At 48.7% G+C, this 13570-nt stretch overlaps 1 protein-coding gene across 13 annotated transcripts in view; it reads right to left on the reverse strand.

Annotated features, from left to right (window-relative positions):
- Positions 1-5300: 5300 nt before the first annotated feature.
- Positions 5301-13570, reverse strand: part of CRACR2A (calcium release activated channel regulator 2A) — a 130130-nt gene continuing 121860 nt past the window's right edge. For 11 of the 13 annotated variants that reach the window (XR_011439948.1, XM_070270889.1, XM_070270886.1 and 8 more), the window contains one exon: positions 5301-13149. Coding sequence is in view for 10 of the 13 variants with exons in the window: in XM_070270889.1 (XP_070126990.1) it covers positions 13065-13149 (85 nt within the window). In the remaining 3 variants the exon portion in view is untranslated. The remainder of the gene's footprint in view (positions 13150-13570) is intronic. The other 2 variants (XR_011439947.1, XR_011439946.1) reach the window with 2 other exon arrangements.

Below are 13570 nucleotides of genomic sequence, written 5' to 3' on the forward strand. Positions count from 1 at the left end.
CTTCGGTTTGTATTTCAGCATTGAGCACAGGCCCCAGCCCATCAGAGGGCTTCAATAAACAACTGCCAAGTGAGCAGATGATGACGTGCTGCCATGATGCTCCTGCCAGTTGCAAGCACGCCTGTGCCTCCTGCTCTCAGAACCTGCTGCGTGGCCTCCAGGTGGGCACTGGCCCCTCTGGCCTCGGTGTTCTCATTTATGACATGATGGTGTGAGCTTAGAACGATCTCCAGGCCTCCACTCAGCATGAAGAGTCTGATTTTCTGATTCTGCAGCTTTTATTTTGTGGCCCTGGACTCAGAGCTCTCCAAGAAGATCTTGCCTCCAGACTTTTTAGTCGGGGAGAGTAGAAAGGCTGCTGGGCTCTTGGGGGGTCAGGGGTCACGGTGGGAAATAAAGGTGGGGGAGGAAATGAGGTTCCTGGCAGGACTGCAGAAAGGTGTCACGGAGGCTTTGCCAGTGTGTACCAGAGGACGTGGGAGGGCAGACCAGGACGCCGGGCTTCTCCAGGCCGAGGCTGCAGTTTATTAGTCTGTGACTCTCCTGAGATGGGACTATCTTGTGGAAAATCATTTTAATAACTGAGAGGAAATGGAATTAAGGTTCCTGCCTGCTGGCGGGCCAGGCCTGGGTGACTCTCATCCAGGCAGGGAGTTAATTCGGCTCTGCTAATATTGCCAATTGATTACCTCTGATTAGATTCCCTTTCACTTCTCACTCTCCAAAGTGTTCCTAAGGGGTGGGCCTTGGAGATAGGGGCTTCTGAGGAACGGGGTGGGGGGGGGGTGCAGGGAGCAGGGCTGGACGGGTGTCCAGGATCAGGGGATGCCTGGCTGGGATGACTAACAGAGGGAAGCTGAGGGCAAACCATGTGATCAGGTCGAAAGGCAGTGACTCTGGCCCGAACTTACAGGTCCTGGGGCCCGGGGAGTCCTGTCTTGGCAGCTCGCTAGCTGTGCTCTGGAGGAAGTCCTCACACTCACTGAGTCTCCATCTCCACAGAGAGAAAACGATCCACAGAGGGTGCCACGGAAGCGACTTGTAAACTCTCAGGTGCTGTATACTTGTGGGTTTTCTGCGATTCTCTCCCAGTCCACACACTGAGCTAGCTTTCATTATTCACGTGCACGGAGGAAACTGCGGCCCGGAGCATTCAAAGTCGTGGATGATACCAAATTTTATTTTATTTGACTTGAGGTTTGCAGAGTACAATCTGTTAGCCCCCAACTCATTCAGAGAAATCCCCTTTCCTAAGGCTCTCTGGATTTCATTGGGAAAAATTCAGCATTTGAGATCTAACGACTTAAGGTATAGGATGGGGAAGTCTTAGGTAACCTGGAAATACACTGGACTGTGGGAAGGCAGAGAGGGAAGGCCGAGATTTAAAATGTGGCCTGGCTCCTCGACAGACATGGGCCACGTGGAGAGCTTAGCTTGGCTGGCTATGAGGTTCTTTCTGCCTTCTCCGTCCTCACCGTGCCCTGGGCCCCTCTCTGTCTGTGTTTGGGGACTAGCAGTAGACGCTAATTTATGTCTGGCCGTCAGTCTTGCCCCATCCGTCCACTCCACTCTCTTCAGCATAGTTGCAGATCTGACCTGTCACTTGCTGTTAAGACCTCCGATGGTCCCTTGTCACCTAAAGGATGACATTTAAACTCCTGGTCCAGGCGAGGCTCTCACGTTCTGGCCTCTTCTGCTTCCACTCACTGATTTGCTCTCCAGCCCTGCCCCATCCTCCGTCCCAGAATCCTCATCCCCCACTCTGCCCTAGCCACACAAGCCCTGTACCCAGCTCTGGTGGGTCCCCCAAACCGGCTTCACTCTCCTGCTCCCCTTCTTCCCGTTCGACATTGCCGATGGCTTCCCCTTTCCAGCTTTGCCTGAGGGCTGCCCCTCCATCTTTCAGTTATGGACCAATCGTTAAATCCTTTGTTAAAATACCCACCCTCTGAGCCAGTCCTGATGGCCTAGTGGTTGAAGTTTGGCGTGCTCTGCTGCAGTGGCCTGGCTTTGTTTCCCAGGCACAGAACCACAAACGGGGGGCTCCTCTCTTGGCAGCCATGCTGTGGTGGCAGCTCACATAGAAGAACCAGAAGGACTTACAACTAAAATATACAACTATGCACTGGGGCTTTGGGGAAGGAAAAAAAAGGGAAGATAGGCAACAGATGTCAGCTCAGAGTGAATCTTTCCCAGCAAAAAAAATAAAATACAATACCCATCTTCTGCCTCCCAACCCAGAGGCAACTTATCCTGCCAGCTTCTCTTTTCCCAGAGCATTCTGTAATCTCTATCTCATTGTGTAGCCGATTGCTAGGACAGCTCCTTCACTGACTTTGAGCTCCTTGATTTTTTTTCTTGATCTTTTTTATGTTCCAAGGGCATAGCATCTTGCTTAGCATGATGGCACATATTCAACTTTCGTGGAAAGCATCTCAGGTCATCCATGGTAGGACTGTAGGCGAAGGAGTCAGGGATGAAATTGCAATGGGTAGAGTGTGTGGTTTCATCTGTGTGTGTGTGTGTGTATTGTATACCCACAGACACACAATGATTCAGTATACTCCCTGAGCCCCAGCGCTCCCTCCTGAGAGTAGGGAATCAGACGTCGGCCACTATCTCAGACCAGCAGTTGAGAGGGTGTGCAGTGCCAGGGAGGCCTCAGACCCAGTTAGATCATCTGCTTTCCTAATGACCTGCCGCATGGCCACAGCAAGCCAGTGAAATTCTCATAAAGAATCAAGACAGAGGGAATAGCATGGGCCAAGACACAGCGGCATACAAGAGCACATCTGAGATCAAGAAAATGTTCACACATGAGCAGAAGATTTTTCACTTTCTATTATTCCATTCCATTCTTGTTGCTGCTAATAATTGTCATATTAAACAATTTTTTAAAAGCTCTTTAAACTTCTAATTAAATCAGAACTTCTGGAGGGAGATGGGACAAGGATTCGTATTATCTTTTAAAAAAATAACAAAACAAAACAATTAAAAGTAGAACAAACAAAAATAAATTAGTAAAAAGAAAGAAAACGTCCCCAGGTGATTCAAATGGGCCCCCCAGGGTGAGAAGCACAAGCAGGAACCACCCCAGGGCTGGTGGGCAGGGGCGAGGGCAGGGCCTTTTCAAGAGGGGCACCTCTCCTGATCGCAATCCTAGCAGCTTGCCACCTGCCCACAGATGTAGGACACGCTGCAGGGCCCACTCATCAAAGAGATGCCGCTCAGGGTCAGAGGGAATATGACTTCAGTCAGGAGAAAAATGGGTTAGATCAACCCAAGTGGGCCAAGGCCCCAGAAGGGATTCCCGGTGAATATCCAGGACAGACTGGGAGCCCCTGCTGTGTCAGGAGCCGTGAGAAGCTCACAGGAGGACCATGGGGAGCTGTGGGGCTCTGGCCCAGCAAACGGCCTCCTGGGAAAACTGAGCACACAGGCTTGGGAAGGCCGGCCTTGGACGTTCAGGGCAGTGGGCCAGGAGCTGGCATAGCCACTCACTGACCTTGGACCGTCAGCAAGCCCCTCCTCCTGCCTGGGCCAGTCTCCTCATCTGTGAAAGGAGGGAGCCGGGTAAGCATGGTTCTGAGGTTCAGTTTGGCACTGCATGTGCACAGAAGAGTCAATGCAGAAGACCCCTTGGCCAGGGAGGGAGGGAGCTGGCAGTGAGGGTGCTAGGCATTCTCACTAGGTGGTCTTACCGTCTCCTACAGAGTTGAGGAGGGAACCTAGACCCCAGGGGCTCCCAGCCACTGCTCAGGAGGCAGACTTTCCTGCCATTGAGAGAAGAGAGGGATGGAGAGAGGAGGGGAGATGGCCCTCATGAATGAAAACTGCTTTGGGAGGGGGCAGGAGAGAGAGAGGGGAGGAAGGGAAAGAGGGCGGGTAGGTACAGAAGAAGGAAAATGCAGCCTCATCTGCTTGTTTGTGTCTCTTGTATTTAAGATGCTGACTTCTAGCATATTTTTAAATCCATCAGACATGAAAGGCTGATTTAAATAGACCCGCAGTGTGAAGCTGGTAATTTCACTTGCCACAATAGAAGAGCTGGCAGGACGCTGGCAAGGATTCAGCACCTCTCCCCACGCCAGGGAAGCTGTTGAAGTATGAATCTCGCTGGCAGACTTTTAGGCCAGGTGTTTTCCACTCCCTGACTGTAGGAGCACGTTGAGGGGGGATGGAGGAATGAGAATTGGAAAGATAAAGAAACAGAGAGAGAAGCGGGGGAAGAAGCAGAGCAGGAGAGAAAGTGGAGCAGTGTTAGTGAGAACTGGAGCTAGAGAAACGAACTAGCCCAGCGTTCTCCTGGTCCAGGAAAGCTTCCTGGCTTATCCCATCCTCCCCCTCAGAGCTTAAACTACATCCCTTCACTTCAATCTCTGTTCAAAAGAATCTTAGACTCTCATGGTTGGTGGGGTGGAGGCACTTGTACACATCGTACACAGTTTCTCAGCGGCATTTCTAAGAGCAGAGTGTTCAACATCTGCTTGAACTCCTCTAGTGTCGGAGAGCTCACTACCTAGGGAGGCAGCTTAAACTTTCTTGGGATATATGGCCATCTTGATGCTCTGTGTTTACTGGTTCTACCCTGGCCCTCTTGAGTCACTCAGAACAAGCCTAACGCCAGTCAGCTCTTCACCGGTGAACACGGCATTCAGATGTCTCTCTCACACCGATCCGTCTGTGCTAGTTCCTAGCCTCTTTACCATAAATTATTATGATGTAAACCTCTGCAAAACCAAAATACTTCTGGGTGCTGAATTAATGTATTTCCTCCTGTAGTCAAAGCAACAAAATTCCAGGAACAACAAAAGACTTTTGCTATTCATTGTTTGTTGTCATTCAACACACTTGTACTGAGTCCCCACTCTGGGGCCAGGCTGGGTGCTCCTGTTGGCATACAGGACATGGAGGGCCCGCCCCCAGGAGCTTGTCTACAGGGGCTGGAGGGAAACTCATCAAGAGAAGCGTGTGCGTGGGCAGGGGCAGAAATGCCAGGGGCACTGAGGGCCGGCCCCTGCAGAGTGGGGGTGGGGAGGGGTTGGTTTGAGGCCCTTGAGGAAGGGAGGCCTGGGGGGGCTGCTGCAACGGCATTTTCATGGCATGTTAATGTATATGTGTGGGTTTCCAGGTGTTCCCTCCCCCAAGGACACTGAAGCTCCAAGGGCCTTAAGTAAGCTTTCTTCCTTCCGGCTCCCTCACCTCTGGATCTAACCTGAGATAAACGTGAGTGTCTTAGATCGTCAGTTATCGGGCATTGAAAAGAACCAATCCTTCATTCATTCGTGGAACATGCACGGTTGTGAAAGAGGTTGTTAAAAACATGTATTGTGGTAAAATATACATAAAAAATTTACAATTTTAACAACTTTTAAGTGTACAATTCAGTGGCACTAAGTACATTCACAATATTGTATGCAACCATCACCACCCACCAACTCCAGAACTTTTTCATCAAACCAAAGCGAAAGTGTTTTATAAATCATTTATGTAAAGGTGGCTCAAGTAGGAATGCACTATTTAAAGTCTTGAAGGAGCAACAAGTTCCCCCATCTACCCGCCTAGTGTCTATTACGTACCAGGCCCCAGTAAATAATAACATGAATGAGATCAGAACGCTGCCAGGGAGAACCTTGTAGTGTGCGATGCTGGGCGCCCGGTCCACCTTCAAAGCAGAGTGGGAAGATATAAAGGGTTCTTAGACAAAAGTCTCCAGCCTGAAGGAAGGCAAATTCTCCTTATTCTACTATAAGAATTCCCAGGGAAATGGGAGACGCTCTTACCTGAGGGCCCAGTTACCAGGAAGTGTGGGGTTTTCTCTTTCTTTCCTATTTTGTTCTGTTTTGGTCTCTTGCATGGGAGACAGACATCATAACTCACATCTGCCTAGAGCCATCCTTTCCCCAGTGTTCCCATTTGCCCTTCGCACTACCCTGTGAGGGCGATAGGGCAGACAGCATGACTTTACAGATTCAGAAGCTATGGCTCAGAGCATCAAGCAGTCCCAGGTTTTGCCCAAGGCCACACAACTTGTGTGCAGGTTCTTATTCTGAGCAGATCTTTAGGGGTTAGAGAAAGCATGTGGGAGAGGCATAGCCTGGGTAAAGACGGCTAGTCCCACACCGGGAAGGGGGAGAACCGGGCAGAGAAGCATCTTTTTATGCACAGAGGCGTGGAGCCCAAGCCAAATTGAGCTGTTGAGCTGCCTGCAGGTAATGGATTGCCACCAGTGGCAGCTGGGGAGGCTGCAGGGTGACGAGATGGAATGCTTTGATGGGCCTCACATTGTCTGAAAGGCAACTGATTGGCAGCAGCTGGAATGTTCCTCTGCACCTTGTTTTAAAAGCCAGAAGCAGCACCATGAGGCAAACCCCACGGGTCAACCAGGCCACAGGGGCCCAGTCATCCAGCCCCTGGGACCCAGGGCTCTAGTGAGGGCCTCACTAAGTGATTGGTCTTGTTCTCAAGAAATGATGTTCTGCTCTCAAAGGCAAACACCGTTTGCCACACACTGCGCCAAGCGTGAGGCAGCAGAGATGAATTCTCCTGCCCTCAGGAGCTCAGTCCAGTGTGTTTCACTCACTAGAGCCCTGTGGGCAGTGTGTATGAATAAGCACCACACACTAGCATTACAGAATAGCCGAGGGAGCCCACAGACTGGCTGTCGGCTCACACCCTGACACTCTCCCCTTGACCTCAGGCTACACACGCTCAATGAATCCCAGTTCCACAGTCACATTACCCAAATTCATTCTTAGGCCCCTTGAGCTCCACATTTCAATTCCTGTTTCCAAGTTAAAAAAAAATCCCATTCTCTCTGTCCATGTTCTTTGGGCATTTTTGCTTAGTAGTGCAATGTTTTTATGTGTAGTACTTATTTTTATAGGTCAGATGGATCCAGTCATAATTCATTATGATAGCACAGACCTCTGTGGTCCTAGGAGTCCTCATTTGTTGGGAGACGAGTCTCCTGGTGCTAGAAGAAGGGCCTACAAGTACCACTTCTGGATCAGAGCCAAAGCTTGATAAAGGTCCAGCCCTGAGAGAGGGTCAGTTCTTAGACCTGATTCAGTCTTGCCCCAGGATGATAAACGACACAATCTTGCCCATGCCCCTAGCTTTCCAAATTGATTTCAGGTCCTCTGTCAGGCACCATATGGTTTCCCAACCCCCATCATTTCCAGCAAGGCTTTTCCTAAGTAGGACACTTCGATTAAATTGGCTTCACTGAATTGTGTGAAAGTGGAGTTATGATGTTCTTTGTTACTGCTATGGCTGATAATGAACATGTCTATTAATAGAAACATTAATAGAGTTAGGATGTGTGGGAGGTTTATAAAGCTCCTGTATCCAGCAAACCACCAATCATCCCCACCCCTCACCCTGACGCACCTCCCCCCCCAGGATAAGAAGGGAGGGAATAATCAATAAAGTAAAACCCCAGGGACTTGGTTGAAATTTGTGTAGCCAATTTCTATATCCTGGATGATAGAGAGAGAGCTGTCACTACTCCTAGGGCCAGTCAGCAATGGGCCACTTAAGTCTTGGTTTTTGTAGGTTTATGAACTGTGATTCCATTATTTTGAAGTAAACTATTTTTTCCAAAAGCTTCTGATTTGCAGTCTTCCCCCACCTATCCCTTTTGAGTGAAGCTTTGTGAAATGTCTGGATTCCTAGCAGGACGGGCCATGCTGCCTGAGGATTTCTGGCCTCCCTTCAATTCCCCAAGGAACTGAAAACCTCCTTAGCCAGCTCATCTCCTGCAGGGCATCCAGAAGCTCAAGGTGGAGGGGAGGGTTCTCATATCTGAAGGACTTCTGAGTTTCACGTCCCCTCTAATCCAGAAGACAGGAAAGACTTTGAGGAGGTTAGAAGTGGGGCTAAGGAATGAGACCAGAGTCCTGAGTGTGTTGTGTGGAATGTAAGGAAGGAAGCAAGGATGGCAAGTGGAGCTTGATTTGTGCACAGGGCAGATGGCTACCAAGGTGAGCTCTTTGAAACTTTAAATCAGCTATTTTAAATATGTTCAAAGACCTAAAGGAAACCATGTCTAAAGAACTAATGGGAAGAATGAGAACAATATCTCACCAAACAGAGAATATCAATAAGGAGACAGAAATTATAGAAAGGAACCAAACAGAAATTCTGGAGTTGAAAAGTACAATAATGGAAATGAAAAATTCACTAGATGTTCTTAGCAGTATATTTCAGCAGGCAGAGGAAAGAATCAATGAACTTGAAGATAGGGAAATAAAGATCATCCAGTTTGAGGACCACAAGGAAAAAAAAATGAAGAAAAATGAACAGAGCCTTGGAAACCTGTGGGATACTATCAAGCATGCCAACATATGCACAACAGGAGTCCTAGAAGGAAAAAAGAGGGAGAAAGGGGCAGAAAGAATATTTAAAGGAATAATGACCAAAAATGTCCCAAATTTGATGAAAGCCATTAATCTACACATCCAAGAAGCTCAATGAACTCCAAGCAGATACAATCAAAGAGATCTATAGCTAGACGCATCAAGATCAAACTGCTGAATGCCAAAGATAAAGAATTTTGAAAGCAGCAAGAGAGAAGAAACTCATCACATACAAAGGACCCTCAATAAGATTAACAGCTGATTTCTCATCAGAAACCATAGAGGCCAGAAAAAGTGGGATGGTATATTCAAAGCACTAATGGGGGGAAAAATCTATCAATCAAAAGTCCCATGTCTAGCAAAACTATCTTTCAAAACTGAAAGACAAATTAAGACTTTTCCCGATAAACAAAACAGAGAGAGTTTGTCTCTAACAGAACTGCCCTATAAGAAATACTACTGAAATGAGAGGACGCTAGACAGTAACTTGAATCAACATGAAGAGATAAAGGGCCTTGGTAAAAGTAATTACATGATTAAACATAGAAGATGATGTAAATGTATTTTTCATTTGTAACTCCTTTTTAAAAAAAATCTGATTTAAAAGACAGCTGCATGAAACAATAACTGTAAATCTACTGATTGAAACAAAACGTATGAAGATGTAATTTGTGACAAAATAAGAATAAGGGAGGAGGCAAAGTTTTTTGTACTGTTGACATTAAGTTGGTATTAATCCAAACTAGATTGTTATAAACAGATATTAATGGTAACTCCCAGACCAACTACCAAGAAAATAAGTTAAAAAAAATAGTAAATGAAATAACAAGATAATTCAAATAGTACACTAGAAAATATCTATTTAACACAAAAAAGGAAGTAATAGAGGAATAAAGGAATGAAAAAGACATGAAATATGGAAAAGAAATAGCAAGATGGCAGACATAAATCTTACTTTGTCCATTACATTGCTTTCCAATTAAAGGACAGAGATTGGAAGAATAGATTTAAAAACATAATCCAACCGTATGCTGTCCATAACAGACTCACAATATTCAAATGCACAAATAAGTTGAAAGTAAAAGTATGGAAAAGATATACCATGCAAAGAGCAACCAAAAGACAGACGAAGTGGCTATATGAATATTAGACAAAATAGACTTTAAGACAAAAATCACTACTAAAGACAAAGAAGGACGCTTTACAATGATAAAGGTCCAATTTATCAAGAAGTCGTAACAATTACAAACATATGTGAATCTAGAAATAGAGCCCCTAAATACATGAGCAAACAGGTCTTTAAGAGGAGTACAGGGGAAGGCAGCTCCATCCTAAATATTTGATCCCCATGATCCATTATGGTGCTCAATATTCTACCAGTAGGGATTCATTCCTTTGGGTTACAGTTCTGCCTCCCTTAGAGTTTTTTGTTAAAGTGCAAATATAGCCCTGAAGCCAGCATTTGCATCAACACCTTAGCTGAAATTGGTTTCAGATCCTTTGGAGTAGTGACTACTAGTGACAGAGACAAAGGGTTGAGCCATTTTTGATGGAGTATAGAGGTATGGCCTGGAGTGGGCCGGGGGAGAGTAGGGAGGAGGGGAGTCTGAGATTGGGTGGAGGTACTAAGAATAGGGAAAGAGCACAGGCTGGGGAGAGGTGGAAGAAAGCTAGGGTATCACAAGGGACAGCAGAGACCCAGAGAGACCGTGAAGGGCTGTGAATGCTGGACAAGGAGCCAAGCAACCGCGGCATTGGTTTGGCAACTCAGGGCTGAGGGCAGCAGCAGACCCCAGAAGAAGCACAGGGAGTCAGCACAAGTGTGGGGGCCAGGGATGGCGGTGAGCACAGATCACACAGGTCAACAGCCAGGAGCTGGCACCAGGTCTGCGCTGCTGTCTGAGTCCTGGAGAACCACGGGCAGGGGGGAAGAGTGGACTGTGGGCTGGAAGAGACCACAGGCACTGGTAGGACAGGAGCACTGACTGGAAAACCAGGAACCCCCCAGGAACAGAGGAGAGCAGGGCCAAGAGGCAAAGCCAGATACAAGCTCATGAGCAGGCAAATGGGCTGGGCAATTGGGCCTCGAAAGAGGTAGTGTTTGTGAGCATGCCCAGTAATGGGCAGGCGCTTAGGAAGTGCTTGCTGGTTCTAAATCGAACACTGAAGCAAGGCAGGCGGTCTGGGCAGCAACTGGATGTTGACAACGAAAATAGCCCCTACTTGTTAGTACCTACTATGTGCTGGGCACCATGCTAAGTACTTCACATACATTATCTCACTTAATACTTACAACGTCCCTGTGAGGTGGACGTTGGAACTTCCAGTCTACAGACGAATATGAAACCTGCTTAAGTGACTTGCTCGGGATCGTCACAGCAATGTAAATGGGCTGCAGCCAGGATTTTCTGACAGCACTCTGCTAGGCTCTGGGCCATGCTGACAGCCACGGAGCTGGCTCTGATCACCATGGTGGCTTGAGAGGAAGGGGGAGAGGAGGGGTCTTGGACCCGGGGTCACAGAGCTCCTCAGAGTCTCTCTGAAGCCCCCATCCTCTGGATGCTTTCAAGGGGGGACTGCAGAAGGGAGCAGCAGAGGCCCCTCCTGCCCCCTTTCTCTGCCTGGATCTTTGAGGATTCGTGGGGATTTACGCCGCAAGCTGGAAGGCCAGGCACTAGGCTCATCCCGCCCTGCTTGAAACCCTGAATGCACTTTTCCTAAATGGAAAGATGCAGCCCCAAGCCAGGGACGAGGTACTGGGGACAAAGGCATCTGTGGGCTTGGGGAATCCCTGATACAGCCTGCTTGTCTCATAAATCTATTGTCATCTCTGTTTCTTGTCAGAAACAGATATCGGAAGGCCACTTCTGGGTGACCCATCCCACTAATGAGACCATCGCCAGTGCCCTCTCTTAGGGAAAGGAGTTCCCCTCAAACTTGGACTGGGGCCGGGGCCAGGTTAAGTGGGAAATGAACGTGTCATCAACAGCGCTTTAAGCAGGAAGAGCTGGAAGCATCAGACAGCCCACCCTTCACTGTACCGATAGAGTGGGGCCCAGGGAGCAAGCTGGCTTGTCCAAGATCATGGAGCTCAGTGCTGGTGTCTGTTTAGCACCCACCATGGGTGCCCTATGAAGGCTGGATGAGAGAGAGAAGTCTGCAAAAAGGAGGCAGACACTTGCCTGGTAACCCAGGGGGCTCCGACCCTTTTGGGAGTCTAGAGGGGAGGCCGCCGGGAACACCTCTGGCCAGGGACTCCTCTCCTGCCTGGCTGGCTGTGTGTAGTTGTCGTAATCACCTTCTCAGAGGCCTGTGGACACTTTCTGCCCCTCTCTTCCTGCGTGCCCACCTTGGGTGTGGACACCGCTTGCTTCCCTGTTGGGCTTGGGTCTGTGGCGCTAGAACGGTAATTGGCAGTGATCTTAATGATCTTTTCATCCGAGCGCCCACAGCGGGCAAGAGTGCCTCGCCAGATCCCCAGCAGCAGCCAGCGATGCTGCAGCCCTGCCAGGGGCTGGCCGCTGCCACCACCAAGAGGAAGGAACCACACATGGGCCCAGGTCCTTCCCCTTAACCCAGGGCCCTGTGCTGGTGCAGCCACACTCTGTTCACTTCTCAAACACCAGCAAAATGTCAACATCACAGCCACGCTTCTTTTTTTTAAATACAGTCTTCTGGAAAAAGGTAAAATAAAATAAAATGAAGTCAGTAACTACAGACCTGGTCTTGGGCCTCACTGCCTGCATGTCAACCTACCCTGTTAATCATCATGTACCAGTTTTCGAAGAGCTATTTTGAGAAGCATTTAGAAAATGGCTTTTACATAGCTATATATACCTTATTTATACCCTCCAGAAATGGTAGCACGGCTTAGCAGCAGATGGGTTTTCTCCCCTTGTTTTCTTTTCATCTCTTAGTCAAAGTTAAGTAGGAAGTAAGCCCACTCTCTAACCCCAGGCATAAATTCCTCACCCCGACAGTCCACCTTGGAGTCACGGGTGTGCATGGTGGCAGAGAGGAGAGACTGTGGGTTCTTTGTAAGGGACCATTCCAGATAACCGGAGGGGGCAAATACAGTGGGTAGGGTGGCTGCTGAGAAATGCTGGCCCTGAAGCCTGGAGAGGAGCAGAGCCCTGGGCTGGGGATGGTGGCAGAGGGTGTGGGTGCCCTGGTTTGCTTCTCTCAACACCATGCAGGCATCACAAGGTCCATGAGGCATATGCCAAGGGTATCCCATTGGCATCCAGAGAATGGGAGCCAAAGGAAGACCAACCACCCTGGTACGGCCCAAGCACTCTATCTTTGGCCTACAGGAAGCAGCAAGTGGGCCCTGTACAGTTGCCATGACAACTGCAGAGCTGAAGCTCCTGAGGGCAAGGGGGGAGAAGGGAGGTGGAAAAGGCACTGGTGGCTTTTCTGGAAAAGACTATCTGATTCTTTCCCCCCAGGACACCAAGCTGGGGAAAAAAAAGGAATGGGCATCTGCGGTCTAGAGAAAGGAGGGAGAGAAAAGACTTTGAGGTGCTCTGAGAGCAGCTCTCCTGACTGGGTGTACTTCCACTCCTCCGGGGGGAGGCAAGTCACTGACAAGGACAAAGGTCTGGGCTGGCCTTGGCGAGGGCGTCTGCGCAGGAGCCTGTGTGCAGGATTCAGGCAGGTCCTGTGGCCTCAGGCCCAGGCAGAGCAGTCTTACAAGGCTTCCTATCAGCCACAGCAGGGTTTCTTCTTGGCAGGGCGGTCAACCTGCATGGCGTCCTCCCTCACTGTGTCTTCTTGCTCCTTGAGGATCCTGGGAGGGGAGAAGATATAGTGTCAGTAGTGGAGAAGCTACTAGGCCCTCAGGTTACAGGCTACTGGGTAATAAGAAGGAAAGCCTGCCTCATCAGAGCATCACAGAGAGTATTCCAAGTCTCCCTCTAGAGAGTACAGGTGCACAGCTATAATGTGTAAAGCCAGAGTTGAGTCATTATGGATTCTCCACGACACCTCCTCCAGGAAGCCTGCCCTGATCCTCCAGGTGGTGTAAGTGCCCCTGATAGCACTCTGACCCTTATTCTGTTATAACCTTGTCACCTGGTGTCATAATGCACTGCTTCCTTAGCAGGTTCCCTCAGCTGAGGGCTGAGACCATATCTTTAGTCTCTGTAGCCTATCACAGAGCAGAGGCTCAAAAGGTATATTTATTGGTTATCAACTCTCCGAAAGGGCTG

Source organism: Equus caballus, chromosome 6 (assembly GCF_041296265.1).
Source record: "Equus caballus isolate H_3958 breed thoroughbred chromosome 6, TB-T2T, whole genome shotgun sequence".
Taxonomy (NCBI): Eukaryota; Metazoa; Chordata; class Mammalia; order Perissodactyla; family Equidae; genus Equus; species Equus caballus.